Genomic DNA, 25,466 nt, shown 5'->3' with positions numbered 1-25,466 from the left:
GCCTCCAGACTTGCTCTACTCCCCAGAGCAGCAGGGGGGCTCATGGGTGAAACTCGGGGGGGGAGGGGGCAGCCCCTGATACTGCAGCAGCTCAGGCTGGTGCTCACTTCCAGCCCTCCCACAATGATTTGGGAATCTGCTTCTCTCGACACTCGGAGCTGCAAGGTCTGTGTGGGCTTCAGAAGCCTGGTGCAGAGGGATCCCAGGCTGCAGCAACCCCGCTCAGCGGCACTGATCGGACACCAACAGCCTGGGCGGGGAGTGCAAGCATAAGCTGATGGTTCAGGGCTTTTCACTGGAGGAGATGCTACAGGCCGAGTGCACTATGCTGGTGGCACGGTGAATGGCGCTTGCAACTGGCAGCAGCCATCCTGGTTCTGAAGCAAGCTGGGCTGGGGATTCCTTCCTCCTCCTCCTTGCTTTTATTCCTTTTACTACTAACTAGCACTTAATAAAAAAAAAAAAGGAAGGAGAGCAGACCAGCAACTTTTTTTTTTCTAAACACTAAAAGTTCAGGCAAATAATCTGGCGAAGGCTTAACCTCCTCAAGCTTCTTCTATAAAATGCCAGGAACTAAGGTAAATTCGCTTTTCATGATTACCATCTTCTCCTTATTTTACATGTGACAAGAAAGTAAAAGAGGTCATCTGTCATCAGAGAAGAATCCCATTCTGACCTGTGAAACCCAACGTTTCCATTTTTTTTTTTTTTAAGAAAACCATCACTGGATACATGAAAAGAGAGAAAATGCATTTACAAAGCTGCATGATCTTCCAAAACGCAAAGAATATAAACAGGTCTTTTCTGAGCAGTCACCAGATTGACCCTGGTAATATCCCTACTTTTATACTACTGATGGGACAACATATCATCGCCACCACCCCTCTCCCCGCACACTGTGGTTTTGTGGCAAGTTCCACAGATTTTACATTTAGTTCATTATCGACCCTATTAGGTTGTCTAAGTGCGTCTCGCAAGCTTGCTCACACTGCTTCCGTTTTGGGGGATTTTCTTACCTTTCTCTGAAGTCAGAGCTAACTCTGCTCCACTGACCAATCATTTGATTGGCAGTATCAATAGCACTTCTGAAAGCCCTTAAGTGGTTCACAGCTACCAATTTTAATGGCAATGATCTCTAGTTTTACCCTGTTGATGTGGTATCTCCTACAAAATCATGTGCACAGTGACAATCTGTGTCCTAGAAAAATATATATTATAATAAAACAAAAAAAATGCTATAGAAAGACAAGAAGTAATTGGGAGGTTGATGAGAAACCGTGGGATTTGCAAACAGAGATACCGAAACCTGGTGATGCATGGAACAGTAAGGCTAGAATAGTTCCCCCGAGATATTCTGACAGCATTAACAAGTACAAGCAGCGTGACATTTACTGTAAAAGGAGATATAGTGAACACAACTAGCTTTTGCTCAGGATATGCAAAACCAAAATCCAACATACAATGCAGGACTTCCCTATTAGTCACCCAACAAACACATTTGCAGAACAAAGCAGCAGATAAATCAGAGCCTTGTCCCATGCTAATAATTACACCACTTGCATCATCCTTTTTTTAGCCCTCCAATGGAAAAAAAGATAGGCAGTTTACCACTCTGGGCTCATTTTTACACTGCAGCAAAACTGATGCATCCACTTCTGTCGTGCAATGGCTGCAGCTATGGTAAAAACATTTGCATACTTTTCAAAGGAAAATTGAGCTTACCTCTCTACTAACAATTATGAACTCCTTGAAATAAACCACTGGCCAAAAATGATGTTTGTGTTTAGTTCTTGAAATGATGTTTGTGTTTGTGTTTAGTTCTTGAAAAACAGCAGCATAGAATATCAAAGCTAAGCAACTTCACTTACCAGCGGTATGGGGAAATGCGCTGCATACTGTAAGTGGCGCAGGAGGTCATAGTTAGAAGGAAAAATTAACTCTCTCTGTTTTTCCCTTTTAGCAGATTTTTCACTGTTGGTAGAGATTCCACTATCCAGACCAGGATTCACATTTTCACATGCCAGGCAATCACCAGGCATTGGAGAAAAAAATCTGAAAGTCACAAAACAAATGGTTGTGTATATGAACATTATCATCCAAGTTCCCCCACCAACACAACTACTTAGCAGGCCGATTCAGTAAAGTCTGCGGGAGAGCGGACGAACGCCCACTCGCCGGTGCGAGCAATTCAGTATTTAAATTAGGTGGTGCGGTAGAAACAGGCAAAAGGAGGCGCTAGGGACACTAGCGCGTCCATAGCACCTCCTTTTAGCCCGGAGCAGCGGCTGTCAGAGGGTTTGACAGCCGACGCTCAATTTTGCCGGCGTCGGTTCTCAAGCCCACTGACGCCACAGGCTCAGAAACCGGACGCCTGCAAAATTGAGCATCCGGTTTTCGGCCTGACAGCCGCCGGCCCATTTTACATTTTTTTTTCTTTTTTTTTTTTTTTCTTTTTAACTTTTTTTTACTCTTCGGGACCTCCGACTTAATATCGCTCCGGAGCACACTATACTGTATCACGCAGGCATACCTAATAGGACCCTCAACATGCATTTGCATATTGAGGGCGCTATTAGGTGCCTCGGGTTGGATGCGCGTTTTCCTCCCCTTACTGAATAAGGGGTAAGGGAAAACGTGCGTCCAAGGGCCGATACAGTATAGTGTGCTCCGGAGCGCACTATACTGTATCGACCTGTAGGTCATAAGGATCCAAGAAAATATTCCTTATTTAGCTCTAATTCCTCTAAACGGGCACGTCATTTTAAGCCTTCTCTGAACAAAACGTGGTTGGTAGCCTTTTTAAGAACGTAAGCAGGCCTAGATTTGCCAATATGCATACTAGGCCTGAGCCAAGGGCAGCAACAATCTGCAGGCAGCAGGCTGGCTGAATCTTACTCGGCAGAGAACAGTCCTCTGCTTCCTGCTCCAGCCCCTCCCCTCTCCTCCCAGGCAACATGCAGAGAATAGGAAGGGAGGAAGTGAGGTTAGAGGGGACAGAAGAGCAAAGAAAAAACTGCTCTGCTCCTCAATCCTGCCCCTCCCTTCCTGTCATGAGCACAGGGTTGCGGGGGAGAGGGAGGGGGCAGGAAAACACCAACTGTCCCTAGGGCCAGAAAAAATTAAATCCGTCATTGAACATAAGATATCCCATGTTGAGCCAGACCAATGATCCATCCAAACCTGCCTACTGGCTCAGATAGTGGCCAATCCAGATCAAAAGAATCCAACAGATCCATTTTTCTTGCTCAACCCCAGGGATAAGTGGTGGTTTTCCCAAATTTACCTGGCTAATAATGGTTTAGGGACTTCTCTTCCAGGAACTTGTCTAAACCCCAATTGAACCTAGCTGTGCCTTGACCACATCTTCTGACAAAAAATTCCACAGCATGATTGTGCAGCAAGGGAAAAAAAAATACTTTTCACGATTCATCTTCAATCTGCTACCTGTCAGTTTCATGGCATGTTCTCTAAGTACTATTTGATAGGGTTAAAAAATAACTATTTCCTAGTTACCTGTTCTACCCAACTCAGGATTTTATAAGTCTGTCAACAAGCAGGGCTGAATTAGTCCTCTTGGAGAGTGAACTATTCAGAAAACAGGTTATGCAAGACTGCCTGCCTGAAGCTATTGTCAACCCTAGAAAGGTTGTATTTATTTGTTTATTTGTTTGTTTTATTTGTACAGTTTTTCTATACCGCTGCAGAGTAAACTTCCATCGCTATGGTTTACAAAAAGTAATCATAAATTATTACATAAAAATTGCTAAAGAATGTAGTGGGACGTGAAGGTATGCAAAGATGACCAAGTTTCAGCTTGCAAAACATCCTTGATGGAAACTTCCCTCTGATGATGCCGAGGTGGTGACCTGGATTGCAAATTGGTTGACGGACAGAAGACAATGTGTGATGGTAAATGGAACCTTCTCTGAAGAGAGAGCGGTTTTAAGTGGTGTACCGCAAGGATCGGTGTTGGGACCGGTCCTGTTCAATATCTTTGTGAGTGACATTGCGGACGGGATAGAAGGTAAGGTTTGTCTTTTTGCGGATGACACTAAGATCTGCATCAGAGTGGACACGCCGGAAGGAGTGGAGAGAATGAGACGGGATCTAAGGAAACTGGAAGAGTGGTCGAAGATATGGCAGCTGAGATTCAATGCCAAGAAGTGCAAAGTCATGCATATGGGGAGTGGAAATCCGAATGAACTGTATTCGATGGGGGGGGAAAGGCTGATGTGCACGGAGCAGGAGAGGGACCTTGGGGTGATAGTGTCAAATGATATGAAGTCTGCGAAACAATGCGACAAGGCGATAGCAAAAGCCAGAAGAATGCTGGGCTGCATAGAGAGAGGAATATCGAATAAGAAAAGGGAAGTGATTATTTCCTTGTACAGGTCCTTGGTGAGGCCTCACCTGGAGTACTGTGTTCAGTTCTGGAGACCGTATCTACAAAAAGACAAAGACAAGATGGAAGCGGTACAGAGAAGGGCGACCAGGAAGGTGGAGGATCTTCATCGGATGACGTACGAGGAGAGATTGAAGAATCTAAATATGTACACCCTGGAGGAAAGGAGGAGCAGAGGTGATATGATACAGACTTTCAGATACTTGAAAGGTTTTAATGATCCAAAGGCAACGACAAACCTTTACCATAAGAAAAAAATCAGCAGAACCAGGGGTCACGATTTGAAGCTCCAGGGAGGAAGATTCAGAACCAATGTCAGGAAGTATTTCTTCACGGAGAGGGTGGTGGATGCCTGGAATGCCCTTCCGGAGGAAGTGGTGAAGACCAGAACTGTGAAGGACTTCAAAGGGGCGTGGGATAAACACTGTGGATCCATAAAGTCAAGAGGCCGCCAATGAAGAGTAGGTGACTCGCCAGAATGATGGCTACTGCCTGGAGACAATACCCTTATTCAATAAACATACACATGGTTACTGTGACTCCAACATCACTCTAAGCTTCAACAGCAAGAGGAAATGTGGAAAAAAGGATTTGCACTCACAAAGACGGGAGTAGCTGGCTTGTTACGGCGGTTACTACCCCAAACCAAATAACCAAATTACTACCTCCACCTTCCTCTATTCCTGATGCATTTCAACTAGCTTGATCACTCCATTCTTATACTTCACTTTCAATGCATATCCAGCATAGTTCTCTGCTTCAACGGCAGGGGAGAAGAAAAACTGTTACTTCACACATCCAGCAGAGCTCTCTGCTTCAACGGCAGGGGAGAAGAAAAAAGGGTTCGCACTCACAAAGCGGGGAGTAGCTGGCTTGTTACGGCGGTTACTACCCCAAACCAATGTACCTGATACTTCACTCTCGACGCATATCCAGCATGGCTCTCTGCTTCAACGGCATGGGAGAAAGACTGATACATCACGAATTTCCAGCATAGCTCTCTGCTTCAACGGCAGGGGAAAAGAAAAACTGATACTTCACGCATATCCAGCATAACTTCAACGGCAGGGGAGAAGGAAAAAGGATTCACACTCACAAAGCGGGGAGTAGCTGGCTTGTTACGGCGGTTACTACCCCAAACCAAATGTGCCTGATACTTCACTTTCGATGCATATCCAGCATAGCTCCCTGCTTCAACGGCAGGGGAGAAGATAAACAACCAATAAGGGCTGTATAACATAATCTGGGTAAAAACAAATGGGCATGGGTGTAGCTTGCTTATTGCAGCGGTTACTGCCCCTACTACCTCTAACTAATCAAGCTAGATATTTCACTTGGATGCAGCTCCATCACCGCTCTCTGCATTAATGGTGGGGGTGCAAGGGAAATAGAACCAAGAGCTAAGAGAAACAGATAAGTATGAGAGAAAAAAATGTGTGAAGCTTGCTGGGCAGACTGGATGGGCCATTTGGTCTTCTTCTGCCGTCATTTCTATGTTTCTATGAGCAACCGAAGTAACCATGAATGAGCCCTGATAGAGACCAGAGTCTGAAGACCAACCATCGCATAACAATGGCCTATACAGTCCGCTAGCCAGTGGGAAATGGTATGCTTGGCGACTGCTATACCCAGCCTGATGGGATCAAAATATACAAACATTTGTGAGGCTTGATGAGGCCGCATTCTCCTCAAGTAGTAGGCCAATTCCTTTTGCAGTGCAAGATGTGAAGTGCCTTTTCTACCCTACAGGTATGAGACCTTGAGAAAAATCAAAGTCTGAAACAGCTCTATGTATCAAGTCACTGCCTGCCTACCGTTCTGAGGTGGGCCGTGCAGAGGAGGCACGCGATACCAAAATCAACAGAGAAGAATTTCACTGCCTGCCATCGCTGTGAGTAAACCGCGCCCCCTCTAAACAGCCAGCCAATCAGAAGGAAGGAAAAGAACTTTAAATTTTTGAGCATCCCGGCATCGCGCGCCCGAAGGAGCGCGACCTAAGGGGCCTGCCCCTTAGCGCGCCCCTTTGCGAACTCCAGGACCAGGACCTACCCCATTTCCCAAATTTCACTCCTTGAATTAATTAAATAATTAAATCGAAGAATTTAAACAAAAAAAAAAAATAAACAACTCAAAAATACTCAAAAATGCTCAGTACTCTACATTCACAGTAATATCACTTCATCTGGCACTCAGACCTCTCTCAACCACAGACATACTCCAGCAAGCTCCACTCGGACCTCTCTCAACCACAGACATACTCCAGCAAGCTCCACTCGGACCTCTCTCAACCACAGACATACTCCAGCAAGCTCCACTCGGACCTTTCTCAACCACAGACATACTCCAGCAAGCTCCACTCGGACCTCTCTCAACCACAGACATACTCCAGCAAGCTCCACTCGGACCTCTCTCAACCACAGACATTCTCCAGCAAGCTTCATTTTGACCCAAAATCCTCACCTACTGACTATCTTCAGGACTACTATTTCTTCCCCCTTTTTTCAGTGGCCTTCCTTATCTGACCACGCTGCCATCAAAGGCTTCCTGCTCGTCTAGAAAGTTTTAAAGTCTGAGCCCTTCAGCAATAAAAGAGCTTGCCCCTGAGTCTCGCCCATTCATTCAGTACCATTAAAAAAAAAAAAAAACACCCACTTCCATTTTGCTAAACTTAAGATTCCTACAGAATTGCCTGTCACTATGCACCAATCAGAAATGTTCTCACGCCACATTCCTACTATCAAACACTTCAATGCGAATCATAAACCGGCTAGATTTCTCCAACACTCTCCATTAACCAGAACATTAACTCCTATTATGGTAGCACCTATCACTCAAATGTTAGGTCTAATAACTTTCTCCATCCTTCTTTTAAATACACAATCTCTACTAAAAAAGATCACCCTGCTAAACGATATCCTCACAGATGAAAAGCCAGACATATGTGCGATCACTGAATCATGGCTAAAAGACACCGACACAGCCATAATAAATCAACTACCCACTGACACATACAATGTTTTTTCCATTCCAAGGAACAAAAAGAAAGGTGGAGGTATTCTCCTGGCTGCCAAAAAGAAATTTAACCTTACAGTTCAAACTACTTCCCCTTCCTCTAAAATGGAGACTGGCCTTTTCAAATCTAAGGATCTTCAAATTTGCCTGATCTACTCCCCCCCCAGCATACTTGAAAATAACCCATCTCTACTAACAGAATTTATTATCAAAAACTTTGATATTCACCTCCCAACAATTATACTCGGGGATTTGAACCTACACTTTGATCACATCCCTCTATCCCCATCCTGTGAAGCATTACTGACCTCTCTTAATGCTCTAGGTTTTCAACAAGCTGTGACTAACCCGACTCATAAAGCTGGTCATACCCTTGACGTCATTTTTACTAACTCCCATATTAAAACAAAACCTCCCCTCTGCACTCCTATTCCTTGGTCAGACCACTTTCGGATTGACACCTGCCATACAATAAAGCAAATACCAACTAATGTTCACAGCAAAAAAACTATCTACTTTCGAAAACAAGGTCAAACAGATGAAATTAATAATGTGATATCAGAAGATCTCAAAAATTTAGATCTCACAGACGCTGAAACAGCTATCTCTTCTTGGTTTAAAATTACTAGTAACATAGCAGAGAATCTCTGTCCCATTCATTCCAAAGAAATCAATTCTGAAAAAATAATCAAGAAAAAACCTTGGTATACTCCTGATCTTAAAGCTATGAAAATGGAGTTACGTAAGACAGAAAAAGAATGGCGCAGAAACCAAAATTCTACGACTTTATTAAAATTCAAATCATTGCTACACAAATATCGCCAAACCACCGATAAAACAAAAAAAGATTTCTATGCTGCCAGAATTCACCAATATCAATTCAACTCTCAAGCACTCTTCCAATATGTCAAAAGCCTTGTTACTGCTCCAGCACATAACAATCCAAACAACAACGATGATTCAAAATGTGAAGAACTAGCTACGTTCTTTTATAACAAAATTCATTCTATTTTAACGCGATTTAAGTCATCTCCTGCTCCTTCACACACCAACCAAGCTACATCAGCCGCTCAAGATAAATTTGAAACAAAGCTAACTAATCTTGAGATCACTACTGGTATTGAAGTTGAGTCAATTCTAAAGAAAATGAAACCAGCTTTCCACCCCACAGACATCTTACCCACTAAGACTCTTCTTTCAATACGTTCTACAATAGCAAAACCTATTGCAAAGATTATTAACAAATCCATCACCACAGGCATAGTTCCTTCTATACTTAAGCATGCTATCATAACTCCAATGATAAAAAAATCTAACCTAGATTCATCTGATCCCGCAAACTTTCGACCAGTATCAAATCTACCCTTCCTTTCAAAAATTATGGAAAGAGTCATCAACAAACAACTAACTGATTATTTAGATGATCATCAAATACTATTCCCATCCCAGTATGGGTTCAGAAAGTACCACAGCACAGAAACGCTTTTGATATCACTTTCTGAGGTGCTACTAAAAGCTTTAGATGCTGGCAAATCATACCTCCTCGCCCTTCTTGAAATATCAGCTGCTTTCGATACGGTAAACCACAACACCCTTATTATCCGCCTCTCTGAAATAGGTATCTCTGGATCGGCTTTACTATGGTTTCAGTCATTCCTGAGCAACAGAACATACAGCGTTAGATGTGGACGAAGTGAATCCAAGCCAAGAAACCTCTCTCAAGGAGTCCCCCAAGGATCCTCTCTCTCCTCTACATTATTCAATGTTTACCTTACTCCACTATGCCGGTTACTTTCAAAACTGGGTCTTCAACACTTCATCTACGCTGATGATGTTCAAATACTCATACCTATTACCAGCACAATCGCAAATGCCCTGAGTACTTGGAAGGCAGCTTTATTAGAAATTAAAACAATCCTCACAGACAACCAATTGGCTATCAATACCAATAAAACTGAGCTTATCATAATTTCACCTCCAAAAAATACAACACTGATCAACTCTGGTATTTCACAAGACAACTCCACTATTTCACAGCAAGTACGCAGCCTTGGTATCATCATTGACAGCAATCTCACATTTAAAAAATTCATCGCGGATACGGTCAAAAATGGTTTCTTTAAGCTACACACGCTTAAACGTATTAAATCTCTTTTATACCAATATGATTTCCGCACAGTCTTACAAGCAACTATTTTATCAAAGATTGATTACTGCAATGCTCTGCTACTGGGTCTACCTAAAGCCACCATTCAACCTTTACAAATGTTGCAAAATGCAGCTGCCCGCACTATCACCGACACAAGCCGCCATGATCACATCACTCTAGCACTTCAATCTTTGCACTGGCTACCCGTGGCTTCCAGGATAATTTATAAATCTATGACACTGATACATAAAGCCATTCAAAATAGGGATATGCACTGGTTCACAGATCAACTACAATTCAAAACGTCTTCCCGCCCAACGAGATTCCAGAATTTAGCCAAACTAAAGATCCCAACACCCAATCTGACTAAACTCTCTAGTACAAAAGAACGATCTTTCATCATTGCTGGATCAACAATATGGAACACCATGCCCTCTGAATTACGCCAGGAACTTTGTCACAAAAAATTTAAACAAAACCTTAAAACCTGGTAATTTAAAAAAGCCTACTATTAATGAACTTAATCTTCTACGACTCTTCTTAATTTCCACAGTCTCTCATATATTGCTCATATTCCATTAATACAAAGTTATACATGGTTTTGTATTCGTTCAGTTACTATGTTATATTGTAAAGCGCAATGCTGAATTACTGTTTGAATGTAAACCGAGGTGATGTTACTTACGTACCCCGGTATAGAAAAATCTATAAATAAATAAATAAGATATTCTTTCCTACCCACTAGAATACAAACCCACTACTCTGTGACATCTAAAGTGCTGCTTAAACCTGGCCAACCCAGATTCTCTTCAATTTATTATGTTTCACTTGAGAGAGATGGGCCTCTTGCATCAGCACAATTTGAGCCTGCAACTTCTTAAGGAACTATAGCATATTTTTCCTTTTAAATCGATTTGAAACACCCCCCCCCCCACCCCCACCCAATTTTCAGGGAGAATTTTATTCTGTTCCAATAGTATGGAAAAAGTAGTTATATAAGATCAAGCAGTGATACATCCCGCTTAGAGCAACCAGTACATCTGTATCAGGAGGGCAGCCCTTGCTGGTGTCAGGGAGGTAGCAACCCGGCAACTCTGTAAGCCTTTTTGGACTACAGGCGGTGATGTGAGCCAGCAAGAAGCATCACCAATGAGCCTGACCACAGATGGAAGTACCAAAGAGAGACCTGGGGAGGCTTCACCTATACTAACCGTCGTTCCCTCAGGTTGAGACCTTGCGTACGGCCAGGACGACTTAGTGGAACCCAAGACACAATCAGGCACAGGTAGAAGCCAGGAGGCAATCTGGGGTCGAGACAGGCAGCAGGGTAAGCAGAATCCAGAACAGTTCAAGGTCAAGACGGGCAGCAAGCAGACAGAATCCACAATGACCAAAGGTCGAGACAGGCAGCAAGCAGGTAGGAGCAGCATCCAGAACTAGGCACACAGTGAGCAAGGCAGGAACCAGGAACAGGCCAAGGAGCCTGTTACCAAGGCAAGGAGTCCAGGTGAACTAAGTAGTCTTGAGCGTATGACATCATTATCGGGGTGTCTACCCGACTCTCTCACCAGATTGCACCGAATCATATGCACAAATGTGCACGCACATCCTATGTGTCTCTTCAGTGGGTCCCAATAATACGTGCGGAGTGTGCAATTACGGCTCCCTGCCGTGCAGTAAGTGTCCAAAGCCAAGGAGTCTGGGAAGGTGGCTGAATTCTAACAATCTGCATAGATGCCTCTGACTCTAAGGACCACACCATGAAAAGAAAAAAAAAAAGAAAAGTAATGTTTGCCTGATTTTAATATAACCAGAAAATCCCCCATCTAATTACACTAACTTTCTCGCCTCAATTTCAACACACTTCAGACTCCCAACTAAATCTGACCTAGCAAGCCACGGACTCTGCTGAGCAAGTAACACCAAGAGAACAATATAATACCCAAAACCCCTAGGTGAGCAAGAAACTGCTGAATATGTATCACCTTTAAACAGACCCCTTCCCAAAAATATACCCAAACAGCCAACACTCACCTATGAGAGAACTGTTAGTTTGTATTCTACCAGCACTCCCTACAGCCATCCAATGTCTCCCCCTCTCATCCTGCATCCCAATACCCCTAGATTATCTCTCATATCAGTGCAAAAAATAAAATATAATATAATAGGTGGCAGATTAAAAAACAAGAAAGATAAATAGCCAAACATATAACACTGTACTTGAGGGCCTGGAAAGCCAAATAAAACTGAGCAAAGGAGAAAACCTAAGTACTTTGCAGGGTTCATAAATGCAATCAGTTCCCATAGCAAGAGAGCAGAGTCCATACGATCAACAAGGGCAGCGGCCAGAAAGGAAATATCGCTCCAAAGGAAGACATTTGAGCTACCTTACTCAGATGCTTTAAAAGAAGAGATACCCACGCTTTATTAATTTTTGTAATTTCACTGCTCCACCAAAACAGATCTTCCTGCTTGCAATGAATTACACCAACAGCGGCCATCCAGATACTTTATCTTCTCTGCTCTGATACTGAGTTAGCTGACTTACAGATCGATACAGTAAAGTGCGGCTGCGGTTACCCTGCTCCTAACTCGCCTTCTACTCACTTTCCGGCTGCGTTAGCCCTTCCCGCGATACACTATCCCCTTTAACTCATCCCTACCACCTCTTAAAATACCCGGGTGACCCCTTCCGCCCGCGGCATGTATATTAAATGTAAACGAGCGAATTAGCTATTCCCTCCCATACAGTAACGCGCGCCCCGACTATCGCTTTTTTACCCTGCCTTTTTGCCGCGCGTTTACCCTGCTAACTTACCGCCTTCCCCGTACCCCAGCGTTAGAGGCAGGGGTAAGGGTAGACGGCAAACTTTCCCCCAGCCCCCGCTCACCTGCCCTGGCCGCGTCCGGTCTCCGGTGCAGCCCCAGTCCTGCCCCTCCTCCCGAAGCAAAAAAAAAAAAAAACCCGAAAAAAAAGTAGCAAGAGAGCGAGGGGAGAGACGGGCAATCCTACGCTTGGGCCTGCGGTCCCTTGTTCTCTCCTCCCGAAGCAGGGCGCGAAAAGCAGCCTTGCTCCGGGAGGAGGGGGCAGTTTAAAGCGACGAAGCGACTTACTTTTGCAGCCCCCCTCCGGACATCAGCGACGACGACCGGGCAATCCTAGGCTCGGGCCTGCTAGTCCATTCTCCTCTCCTCCCGAAGCAGGGCGCGAAAAGCAGCCTTGCTCCGGGAGGAGGGGGGGGGCAGTTTAAAGCGACGAAGTGACTTACTTTTGCAGACCCCCCCTCCGGACATCGGCGACGACCGCGGCTCCTGCCTCCAGCCTCCAGCTGTCAGACAGATGAATCGCACGTGGGAAAGCGGCCCCTATGCGTGCAATTGGCTGCTCAAGACGTGACGTCACATGCCGTGACGCCAAATGTCATGACGTCACGTCTTGAGCAGCCAATTGCACGCATAGGGGCCGCTTTCCCACGTGCGATGCGTCTGTCTGACAGCTGGAGGCTGGAGCCGCGGTCGTCGCCGATGTCCGGAGGGGGGGGCTGCAAAAGTAAGTCGCTTTAAACTGCCCCCCCTCCTCCCGGAGCAAGGCTGCTTTTCGCGCCCTGCTTCGGGAGGAGAGGAGAAGGGACTAGCATTGCCCGTCTCTCCCCTTGCTCTCTTGCTACTTTTTCGGTTTGGTTTTTTTTTGCTTCGGGAGGAGGGGATAGGACTGGGGCTGCACCGGAGACCAGACGCAGCCAGGGCAGGTGAGCGGGGGCTGGGGGAAAGTTTGCCGAGCATCGGAGAACATAACTGTCCACTTCCTGGTACCTGTCATTTCAAATGTCATTTGAAATGACAGATACCAGCGTGGCCGTGAAGCGTTAGGCCCGCGCACCCAGGATACTGTATAGGCGCTCTATACAGTAAAATGGGTTGCGCGGGCCTAACCTTCGCCTAACGCTTCACAGACGCAGCATGCATTTGCATGCAATTTGAAGAGAGTATCGAGCGGTAGGTGAAGAGAACTGTGCGTGCGGGGAACGAGGGTGCGCCTGGCACTGCCGCACTCTTTCTAACGCGGCATAAATGTATCGACCTGTAAGTCTGGTCAGACCAAAGACCTGTCCTAAAGTTAGCCGGCTATATTCAATAGTCAGCTACAAGCCTACAAAGTTAACCGGATATGTTTATCTGGATAACTTTGCCATGCAGACTGTATCTGAAAATGGACCTCAAGAAAAACCAACATCATCAACCTCATATCAAGTCTGGGGATACTATATAGGCTCAGCTCAGAGCCTCTCCATTCCCAGCACACTGACCAGTCGCTAGGCTGACATTTACATTATCCCTCTCCTTTAGTTTTCCCATCTGTCTTCTTTTCATGAGCATATGGGCTTCTCTCATCTGATCCAAAAACGCTGTGCCTCAGCTGGCGGGGTTTCAAAGAATCGTTGCTTCTTGCTTTCCAAGGTTAGACAAATGCAGTAGAGCATAAGAGAACCCTCTCTGCTGAAAAACCTTGATTAGCACATAGCTGCCCCTTTTTTTCTGTAATGCCGCCGAGAAGTCCTGGAAGAGCATTATCCTTTGCTGCTTGTAACCGATTTCTCCTTTAATGCGAGCAGCAGCCAGAATCCTCACTTTATCTGGAAAGGGTGCAGCTGAAGAACAATTGCACGTGGGCGACTGCCAGGGCCTGGAGGAGGTGCAAGCATGCGATGCACGCATTCTGGTAAATCCAGTGTAAATCCAGAGGACTTACGCGCGTAGGGGGGATTATGCACGCCGGGCCTATTTTAAAAAGGCCCGGTGACGCATATAAAGCCCTGGGACGCAGGTAAGTCCCAGAGCTTGCTAAAAGGGGCAGTGCCAGAGGTCTCAGACACAGCGGCCATTGCCACTGTATTGGAGGATCGCGTGCCGGCAGGCGCAAAAGGTAAGACAAAGGTCGGGGGGGGGGCGTGAAGGTCAAGCTAGGGGGAAGAGGTTCCCTTTCAGGCCGCTCCGATTTCGGAGTGGCCTGGGAGGGAATGGAGGAAAGCAGCGCGGCTCGGCGCTTGCAAGGTGCACAATTGTGCACCCCCTTGCGCACGCCGACCCCCCGATTTTATAGCTTACGCCTGTCTGCGCACACAAGTTATAAATTTGGGCGTACATGTGCGCATGCACATGTACACCCGTGCGCTGCTTTTAAAATATAGCCCTCTGCCTTTAGGAGGCCCAGCACAGAGTGAAAACGGGGAACCCTCCTCTCCCTCCGGGAACCCCACTATAGAGATATTCTTACGGCAGCCTCTAGTTTCAGTACCATCCATCTTGCTGGAAATGTCCTTCAGCAGTCTATTTGCTGTGTGCTCCTCTACCCGAGTCTCCACAGACTCAATTCACGTTGAATTATCTTACACTAAATCAACCAATGTAGCAACCTTCACGCCTACTATCCCCAGTTTATTGTTAGCATTCATCCAAAAAGGTTTCAAATACTTGCTGCAAAGTTTTAGTTGTGTTAAGGGGAGCAAATAAGGAAGGTCATTCCTCAGCCAGCTTGTCAGGTAGGCCAGATTTTCCTTCCATTGTTTTTTGGTCCATCCGGTCAGTTTTGCCATTATGTTCGGCCCATGTAGCAGGAAGAGAGTTCTTAAGAATCTCTTTAGACATTTTCAGCCTGGCTACATGCAAGAATAAAGTGGATTATTTTCTGGGCGGGCAGTAGGCAAGCGAGAGGGTTTTCCCACATCTTGACTTGACCCCCCAACATCACAGTATTACCCCGAGGGGCCCAGGGGAGAATGAGGGGAGGATTCCTTACAAGAGCCCAAGGAACTGTGATGCATTCAAGGGTCTTGTGAAGTTCAGCTATTGCATATGCAAGGTTTTTCTGTGCTCTTGGTGACATCTATTATGTCACCTGTAAACCATCACATATCCGATTTATACGATCGTTACTGCTCGCTCTTCTTCCTTTCCCCAACTCGCCTTTTGCCTATTATACTTTGCCCTGTTATAGCTTTTCCTGCTTTAGCCTTAACACATCTCTGATACATTTCCCTCCCTCTAACTGCCTCTCCTTTCTTTGGCCTCTCACACCCTTCTCTTTTTTCCTTTCCCTCCCTCTGACCCCTGTTGTATCTGATTTATATGATCGCTACTGCTCGTCTTTCATATCTTTCCCCGACCTGCTGTTTGCTTGTTATATTTTTCCCTGTTATTACCCTCTTCTCCCTCCCCAGTTGAAATTATGTTCATTGTAAAGCTCTGTTACGCTGCATTATTTGTTCTCTGGAAACCAATGTGATGTCCCTGACGAATGTCGGTCTATAAAAATGTTAAATAAATAAATAAATAGATAGATAGATAAATAAATAAATAGATAGATAGATAAATAAATAAATAAATAGATAGATAGATAGATCCAGACACAGTGGTAGCAATCGGCAGAGCTGTGCTCGGGACCGAAGCAGCAGTGGCTGACAAGAGTGTCCATCAGAGAGAGAGCAACATGATTCGGCTGCAATCAAAGACCAGAAAGCCACTCGGGACAATGCCCCTTCCCCAGCATCCTCAAATCTTTTTTTTTTATAGCACTGAAAAGTGCTGTTGTGGGAGCTTCAGGGCAGTGAAGCAGTGAAAAGAGACAGTAGAACTGTAAAAAAGATAAAAATATAATAAATAATAATTTTAAAAAAAATCCCACAACCCCACTAAGATGCACAAAACTAAGAGAGAAAGAGAGAGAGTAACCGTCCGTGAAGCACGTAGACAGAAAGAAACTGAATAGTCTCACGAGGCAGTGCTCATTCAGGTACTGCCATGCATACTCAGGAAGGTCTGCTCAGTGCCGTCGGATGACGTCACCCCACACGTCATGGTTAATTCAGCCCCGCTTGTCGATGGAGAAAAGGGCCAACTGAAAACTCTCCTGCTGTCCCCTCCCCCATATGTGGATAAATATACACACACTCTGTTCCACAACATATGCACTTTTAACTAACGTTTTCGAGGAGGAGTTCCCAGAGCGGGGTTATGCTGGAGGAGACAGCACCACACAATTTTGTATTTTTAAACCTATGCACTTTTTTTTTTTTTTTTTTTTAAATGGAAAAATGTACCCCGGATAAAGCAGGTACAAATCTCTGCTCGTACTTTATTGTTGGATATTTTTCAAAGGGAAAATTATCCAACTCGTGCAAAATCCATGGATAAAAAGTATTCATGGACTTTGCATTAAAAAAGTAAAAACTACCCTCTTAATTAGCAATAATTCCTTTAACTGGGGTAGGCCCATCAACCCTGGCTAAGACCCAAATTCATTACCTGTGAAATGACTCAACATCCCAATCACGCCAGTCATGAGGCCCAAACCGAAGGCTCCCCACATACAGCACTTGCCACTATCCTCCTCTTACTGTCTGCACTCAGAGACTGCAAGACAATCTCTCTCATCAAGCTCAAGATCTAGCTTTTATTCTTCCAACCCTACCAAAATTACATATTTCAGTTGGCATCATAATTTTCTTCAATTTAAATGATATGTAAAGAAGAAAATTCATCCCACGGCTTACTAAGTTTCAGCACATCATCTGAGCCAAGCAAATGCCTCCCCCTTTGGAGTTCCACAGATCAAGCATTTATGAAACATAATAGTGTGACTATTATAGCAACCTAACAGATGGGCACTGTTAACCTGAGATAAAATACAAGGATGAACCAATACAAACTGGATAAAAAAAAAAAAAAAAATCAGTAAATGGCTCCCAAAACGGAAGCTTGAGCTTACTGGAAATTCAGAACTGAAGTCTGTTTTGAAGTCATTCTTATCTACATCATCAAATATATTAGCGGTTCCTGAGTCAATGTCTAGATGTTCTCCAATACCATGTTCCTAATAATAAGGGGGGGGGGGGGGGGGAAGAAGGAAAAATCACAGTCACAGTCCAGAAAGAGAAGTTGTATCTTCCAATTCATAACACAGAATCAAATCTCTTCACATAATCACCATGGTACCAGGCAAGATATTTTGAATTCCAAGAACAGGGAAGATTACATACATTTTCCCTTGTGCAAGAAAACCCTTCAAAATTGAAAAGGCTCTAAATCCATATTTCCAAAGCTTGACAGTCAGGCAGATTGCAGTCAACTAAAATGAAAAAGAACAAGGCCTCTTTTTAGAAGATGGTGCCAGCTAAGTTTCCCGCTGTCACGTTCCTTCAGGAAAGCGAGTCTCTTCCTGCAGGAGTGAAAGTGTGTACAGACGGAGGCACGGGGGTGCAAAAGGAGGCATCAAAGATTAAAAGCCCCCGCTTCCTCCGGGCCAGCTTCTGGCCTGAAAATCTCCCTCGGCCTTTTCTTGACCAAGCCAGAGATGCACACAACTGCTGAGCGAAAAAGAGAGGGATGTAGCATCACGAGAAAAGGCTCTGCAAAAGGTCACAGCCAAGAATGCAGTGAGAAGAGAATTCTTCAAAATAACCCACAGGCTTCATTCACTCAATTACAGTCTTGGCCTGTCCCTCTTTGCTATGGACCTGAACTGCCCAGGAATATATAGAAAATACTATAGGGCATACCTCCAACTCTCCTAACAAATAGACAATGTAAATTAGGATAATTTTTTCAGAATACACATACTGTTCAAGCTGAGACATTAATTTGACTGCAAGAAACTGCCGAGTGTCTACAATTCAAAATGTACACACAACACCAGACTAGCCACCCTTAATTAGTAATAATGTAGATTTTAAAAACAAAACTAAATTTTAAAAAAGCTTTAAATAAAACAAGTAATAAACAGATTCACTTTTAAAATTTGGCTATAACATTTCAGCTTCCACTTTCTTCTGATGGTGAACAAAAAATAAAGCCCACTGTAATAGAAAGAATGCGACCTAAAGTGGCACATTGTTTGAGATATCAAAGTCCCAGCGACACAGGGCTGGCTCTTCCGTTTATCACCCCTCTGTTCTACATGCACGCACACAGGTCTACAAGTTTTGACCATATCTAACTATCAAGTTAAGAAGCCCGATTTGAATAGGACTTGAGAAATCGCTCTCCGTACCTCCAGCTTAATATCATGATCCTTTGCAAAGTGCTCCTCTACGTTTTCTCCACTAGGCGAGCGAGCTCTTGTGCTGACAGACAGGTCTCCACGGGATATCAAGGTGCACATGTAGGCATCATGAGAGAAGACATCATGTCGAATAAACTCGCTAAAGAGCAACACCAGATTCACAAACTCGGTCTTCTCGTGTTCGCTGCTGGGGTCAGCTATCAAGAAAAGCCATAAAATAAACCAACCATTAAACTATACACCTCCTTCCCTCACACCACCACATGATCTAAACCCACACGCCAAGGATGTGGCCATTTCCATCCCGGCTGCACTATATCGATTTAAAAAAAAACAAAAAACTAAGCGATTGTGCAGTGAGGGGATAAAATAAGTGTGGAATCTGTCAAATCAAGCCAAGGGGCCACAATTAAATTTCATGCAAAAATTTTTTTTTTTTTTTTAAAAAGGGTGAAGGTTGGGTTGCTTGCACAGTTTGGAGATGGCGCATATTTTGCCCAAGGAATTCAAATTTCTCACAACTTCAGACAGGGGGAAAAAAAAAAGCTCCACATAAAAATCTGTCCATAGTGTAAAATACACTATGAAGTGCCCGTCTCTTTACAAAATGTTTAGTTTATCACTTTTAGGTCCCGGGGACTGAATTGTCGACGTCCAGGCTGCCTCTGTGCACACCATACGCATGTTATCAAGGGCCATCTCTGTGGAAGGACTAGGCTGAAATTTGGCAGACAACTGTGGTACGGACGGGCCAATACTCCTAGACATTTCCAGCTGCATCCACCCAGGAGGAGGGTCCCCTGATGTGGCAGGACTACAGTGCAGGAAACAAATTTTCTATAAGCACAGGCCTCTGCTACTTGCTATAAAACATAACTTAATCCTCAGATGGGTAGTTCTTTGCTTAAGTCCAAGACTGGAAACTGTCTCAGAGATTTAAAAAAGGGAAAAAAAAATGTTTACTGGGATTATACTGGTAGTCCCACACAGAAATACATAGGCCCTTAATTCAATAAAAGGTTTTCCACAGGTCTAGAATGGGAAAGAGTTCTTGAATAAGATTCACTAGAGTTTCTAACACAAAATTTCCAAACTCATTACCTAAACCCATTAAACTATCTTGCACCTTCTATTCCGAAGCCAGTACTTACTTAATGAAGGGGCTTGTGTATCCAGGAACCGAAGAAGAACATTCTGAAAGACAGGAAGGCTGGACCCAGCGAGAGAAGCGGAACTAATGGACTCCTTTTCATCCAGAACTTCCAACTCACCACACCTCTGCAAATTTAGCAAACGCAAGCCATGATTAGTGTGCCAGATAAATACATATAGCTCATTATTAATTTGTAAGTACCATCAGTGAGACTTGGAGTGCTACAGAAGACTGGCGTTAACAGCAAAATTAAGGAAATTTAAACAGCAAATTCCCCCTTTCAAATAATTTCACGAGAATTCATTTACTTTTTTCACCAAAGCTTTCATGATGAGAGTTAGTATCAAAATAGTCCAAGGAGGAAGAAAAAAAAAAAAAGTGGTGAAATCCTGCATAATTCATGTGAAATCAGTGGCAGAATCTTTCAAAAATAAAACAAAAACACACAAAGCAAATCAGTGAGCCCCTTAAAGATACTTCTTTGGATGTGACAAAACTTTCGTTATCATAAGTAGCTTATTATAAAAAGAGAAAAGAACAACCCCACCAATTTTGGTGTTCAAATTTTTACACATTTTTAAACACAAGAATAAGAGTTTGACAGCCACAGCACCGCGTTCCACAGGATGCAGACAGGAAAGTGGTCACCAAACTATCTGGTTCTTGAATACTTATGCATAATTTTTAAAAGCGTTTATGTGAATTACCCAGGGGGTTATTCACATAAAAGAGAATGCACGGAAGCAATTTCACATGCACTTTTTCAAAGTATTGCAAATAGCCAGCCTCGGGGGTAGAGTTCGGGGTGGGGAAATCATTTGTACACGTAAACGTTTCTGTGTTTATGCCCTAGCAGGTGTAAGTGCACGTTTATGACATGTGTATATGCAGTCCCACTAATTTTCAAAGAGGACTAACATGCACAAATCTGCTTTGAAAATTAATGCTGAAGTCCGCGTGTGCTTTGTGCATGTGGCTTTCAGCCCTCAGCACACTGTTATAAAACTGGGTGATTAATTCTCTTTCAGAGGACATCAAAGAAAATGAGCCTCTATGAGTTATAAAAAGGGCCAAAAAAAATACTCATAAATGATACTGGACCTCGAAGGTGGCAGCACAAGCCAATGGACTGAAGTCTATAATCCATTTTGGCCCTTTTGAAGCACTGCTTTACGTTGTACTCCTCCGATTCACCAAAAGTTCTCTTATACCAATATGAAAATTATTCCTTACCTGCTAATTTTCGTTCCTGTAGTACCATGGATCATTCCAGACGGTGGGTTATGTCCCCCGTCCAGCAGATGGAGTCGGAACAAAAACTCTCAGGGGAGGTCCCATATAACCACGCCTCCCCTGTCTCAATTCTCAGTAAACAGACTATCAAAGCCGAACGAGAAGAGATTAGAAGAACAGAGGGATCAAGTAACCAAAAACAGAACCATCGCTGGCCAAAGGCCCAGCAACTAGATTTGGAATTAACAACTATAAACTGTGAAACTTGCAAACAGTACTGCGTGGAAGACAGACCCGCAGTACCAGCAGTACAGAGAGAAAAGAATGTTAGAGATAGGTAAGCAGAGATGTCCCACACACAAATACCCCCAAAAACGAGGGAGGGTGTCTGGAATGATCCATGGTACTACAGGAACGAAAATTAGCAGGTAAGGAATAATTTTCATTTCCCTGTACGTACCAGGATCATTCCAGACGGTGGGATGTACCAAAGCTTTCCCATTACGGGTGGGCCACAGACAGCCCTGCCCGAATGACCCTGTCCCCCAGCTGACCGTCCGACGGCGCTCGGACGTCTAGGCGATAATGCCTGGTAAAAGTGTGAAGCGACTTCCAAGTGGCCGCCCTACAGATTTCCTGGGCGGGAACGGAGGAGCTCTCCGCCCAGGAAGTTGCCTGGGCACGAAGAGAATGCGCCTTGATTACCAACAGCGGAGTCTTACCTGTTCCCAGATATGCCGCTATGATCGCTCCCTTCAGCCAGCGAGCAATGGATTGTTTCGAGGCCATGCACCCTCTACGGGGTCCCGACCATAGGCCAAATAAATGATCGGAAAGCCGAAACTCATTCGTCACCTCCAGATAGTGCATGAGAGAACGCCATACATCTAGCTTGTGCAGATCACCCGGCTCCAAAGAGGGGAAGGATGGGAGTTCCACCGACTGATTAAGATGAAACCCCGAGACCACCTTGGGCAAGAAGGATGGCACCGTACGCAAAGAAGCTCCGCCAGGAGTAAAGCGAAGATATGGTTCTCGACAGGAGAGAGCCTGCAACCAAGATCCAACGTGCTGAGCTGATTGCCACCAGGAAAACGGTCTTGAGGGTGATATCCTTGATGGAAGCGGACTGCAATGGCTCAAAAGGTGGACTGCAGAGGGCCCGAAGCACCAGGTTCAAGTTCCACGACGGGCATGGTGGTCGGATTGGAGGTTTTATATGCTTCACCCCCTTAAGGAAACGCAGGATATCCGGATGGGAAGACAGAAGGCTGTCATCCACCCCCTGACGAAAAGCTCCCAGAGCCGCCACCTGAACCCGGAGAGAATTATAAGCAAGACCCAGATCCAGTCCCGCCTGTAGAAAAGAAAGTATCTGTCCCACCAAAGCTTGCGGTGCCTGAATGTCATGCGAGCCGCACCACTCCTCGAAGACCTTCCACACCCTAACGTACGTGACCGATGTGGACTTCTTACGCGCCCTTAATAGCATGGAAATAACGGGCTCAGGGTAACCACGACGCCTCAGTTTGCGCCTTTCAAAAGCCAAGCAGCAAGACAGAAGCGATCTGCCGCTGGAAAAAATATTGGTCCCTGATGCAGGAGCCGCAGTAGGTGCCCGAGTCGGAGCGGGTCGCCCACCGCTAGGTGGAGGAGGTCTGCGAACCACAGCCGAAGCCACTCCGGCGCCACGAGTATTACCGGACCCTGATGGGCTTCTATTCTTCGAATAACCTTTCCCACCAGCGGCCATGGCAGAAAGACATACAGAAGACACTGACGTGGCCATGGTAGTACCAGCGCGTCGACTCCTTCCGCTCCATGTTCCCTTCTTCGACTGAAGAAGCAAGCGGCCTTTGCATTCCTGGCCGTCGCATGAGATCTAAGCGGGGAGTTCCCCAGCGCATGACTATCAGATCCATCGCCTCTTCCGAGAGTTCCCACTCCCCTGGATCCAGGTGCTGTCGACTGAGGAAGTCCGCTTGTACGTTGTCGACGCCCGCTATGTGGGAGGCTGCCAGACGCAGTAGATGAAGCTCCACCCATTCCATCAATCTGTCGATTTCCAACGATACTAGTCGACTCTTCGTGCCCCCCTGCCGGTTGATGTATGCCACCGTGGTGGCGTTGTCTGATAGTACCCGCACTGCTCGACGGCGCACCAAGTGTAGGAATCCCTGCAGGGCGAGCCGAACAGCCCTGGCCTCCAGTCGATTCATGGGCCAGGTCGATTGCTCCACCGACCATCGCCCCTGAATGGAGCTGTCCTGACAGACCGCTCCCCAGCCCGATAGACTGGCGTCTGTGGTCACCACCATCCAGTCCGGGGGCTCCAGGGACACTCCTTGAGCCAGTTGATGAGGATCCAACCACCAACTGAGACTGTTCCTCACAGAGACTGGAATTGGAAGGACCGCCTGGTAATCCCGAGACACCGGCTTCCACCGGGAAAGCAATGCTCTCTGCAGGGAACGCAGGTGGGCAAAGGCCCACGGCACCAGGTTGATGGTGGAGGCCATGGTTCCCAGGACCTGAAGATAGTCCCACGCCGTCGGAGCCTCGAGAGCCAGGAATCTGAGGATCTGTTCGCGTAGAGTCCGCGCCCTCTCCGGGGTGAGGCACACCATGGCTGCACGCGTGTCGAAATGCGCTCCCAGGAAGTCCAACGTCTGGGACGGATGTAGCTTGCTCTTCGTGAAGTTGACGATCCACCCCAGGGAATGGAGGAGCCGAATCACCCTGTCGACCACTTGGATCCCCTGCGTTTGCGACTTTCCCGGATGAGCCAATCGTCCAGGTAGGGATCTACCAGGATTCCTTCCCTTCTGAGCGCCGCCGCCACTACCACCATAATCTTCGTGAAAACCCGCGGGGCCATGGCCAGCCCGAAGGGTAGGGCCCGGAACTGAAAATGCTGCCCCAAGATTTTGAATCGGAGGAACCGCTGATGGGCTCGATTGATCGGAATATGCAGGTACGCCTCCGTAAGATCCAAGGAGGTCAAAAACTCCCCCGGGTGCACCGCAGCCAGCACCGAACGGAGCGTTTCCATGCGGAACCGCGGTACCTTGAGGGAGTTGTTGATGGTCTTGAGATCCAGAATGGGACGGAAGGTCCCTTCCTTTTTGGGCACTACAAAATAGATGGAATAGTGGCCCCGGCCCAATTCGGAGGCCGCCACCAGCACTATCACACCCAAAGCAAGTAGACGATCTAGTGTCTGCCGAACGGCCCGGCACTTGAGAAGGGACCCGCAGGGGGAGAACAGGAACCTGTCCGGAGGCGTGCGCACAAAATCCAACGCATAACCTTGTCTTAGAATACTTAGGACCCATTGGTCTGAGGTTATTTGGACCCACGCTTCGTAGAAAAGCGCAAGTCGACCCCCCAGCCGGGGAATCGACTCGTGGGTCCCTCTGGCATCATTGGGATGACTTCGGAGCGGTGCCCGTCCCGTGTCCATCCTTACCGGGCCGACGGCCCCGAAAGGACCGGTTCCAAGTATGCGAATGAGAGGAGGGAGCCCGAGGCGGCTGCTGTCTCGTGGAGCGTGTCTTACGCTGATTCCGATACCTACTTCTGTTGGCATTGAAGGTTCTATAAGAGTGGGGTCGATCCTCCGGCAGCTTATGAACCGCATTTTCGTTGAGTGACTTAATGATCTGATCCAGGTCTTCCCCAAACAGGTACTTGCCCTTGAAAGGGAGAGATCCCAGGCGGGTTTTGGATGAAGCATCAGCCGACCAGTTCCTTAGCCAAAGAAGACGCGTGCCGACACCACAGCCACCATGGCTCGCGCTTGTACTCTGATAAGATCATACAAGGCATCTGCTCCGTAGGCGACCACGGCCTCCAACCTGTCCGCCTGCTGGGCTTCGGCGTCCGGCAGGGTCTGAGACGTGAGCAGCTGTTGTACCCACCGGAGTCCTGCACGTTGGGCCAGCGAACTGCAGATAGCAGCCCGCATGCCTAGCGCCGAAACCTCGAATACCCTCTTCAGGTACACTTCCAACTTCCGATCCTGAATATCCTTCAATGCCGTCCCGCCAGTGACGGGAATGGTCGTATGCTTCGTCACCGCTGAGACCGCCGAGTCCACTGCGGGGACTCTGAGCAGCTCTAAAAAATCCGCCGGGAGAGGATACAATTTATCCATAGCCCTGCCAACCCTAAGATTGGCCTCCGGGGTATCCCACTCCCTGGCGATCAACTGAAGGTTATTATGATGTGTGGGAAAAGCCTTAGCCATAGGACGAAGGCCCGCTAGGAGTGGATCCCCCTTCTTGACGCTCGGGTCTGGGGCCACTGGATCTGGGGGAGGATCAATATCCATCTCCTGAAGAATGTGTGGTATGAGGTCATCTAATTCCCCCGCCTGAAAAATGCGGAGGACTCTAGGATCATCACCCTCAACCTGAGCTGTCAGGGAGGGGGTCCTCGGCGAGCGGGTCCATGAGGG

At 46.1% G+C, this 25,466-nt stretch overlaps 1 protein-coding gene across 1 annotated transcript in view; it reads right to left on the bottom strand.

Annotated features, from left to right (window-relative positions):
- MED12L (mediator complex subunit 12L) overlaps nucleotides 1-25,466 on the bottom strand; it is a 764,678-nt gene that overhangs the window by 573,462 nt on the left and 165,750 nt on the right. The window contains exons 13-16 of the mRNA XM_029616044.1: nucleotides 19,773-19,899; nucleotides 18,610-18,818; nucleotides 17,328-17,433; nucleotides 1,869-2,050 (exon numbers count right to left, since the gene is read on the bottom strand). Of these exons, the coding sequence (XP_029471904.1) occupies nucleotides 1,869-2,050; nucleotides 17,328-17,433; nucleotides 18,610-18,818; nucleotides 19,773-19,899 (624 nt within the window). The remainder of the gene's footprint in view (nucleotides 1-1,868; nucleotides 2,051-17,327; nucleotides 17,434-18,609; nucleotides 18,819-19,772; nucleotides 19,900-25,466) is intronic.

This window comes from Rhinatrema bivittatum, chromosome 9, assembly GCF_901001135.1.
Source record: "Rhinatrema bivittatum chromosome 9, aRhiBiv1.1, whole genome shotgun sequence".
In the NCBI taxonomy this organism is placed as follows: domain Eukaryota; kingdom Metazoa; phylum Chordata; class Amphibia; order Gymnophiona; family Rhinatrematidae; genus Rhinatrema; species Rhinatrema bivittatum.
The sequence above is the reverse complement of the archived record's forward strand: the minus strand, read 5'-3'. Positions and strand labels throughout refer to the sequence as shown.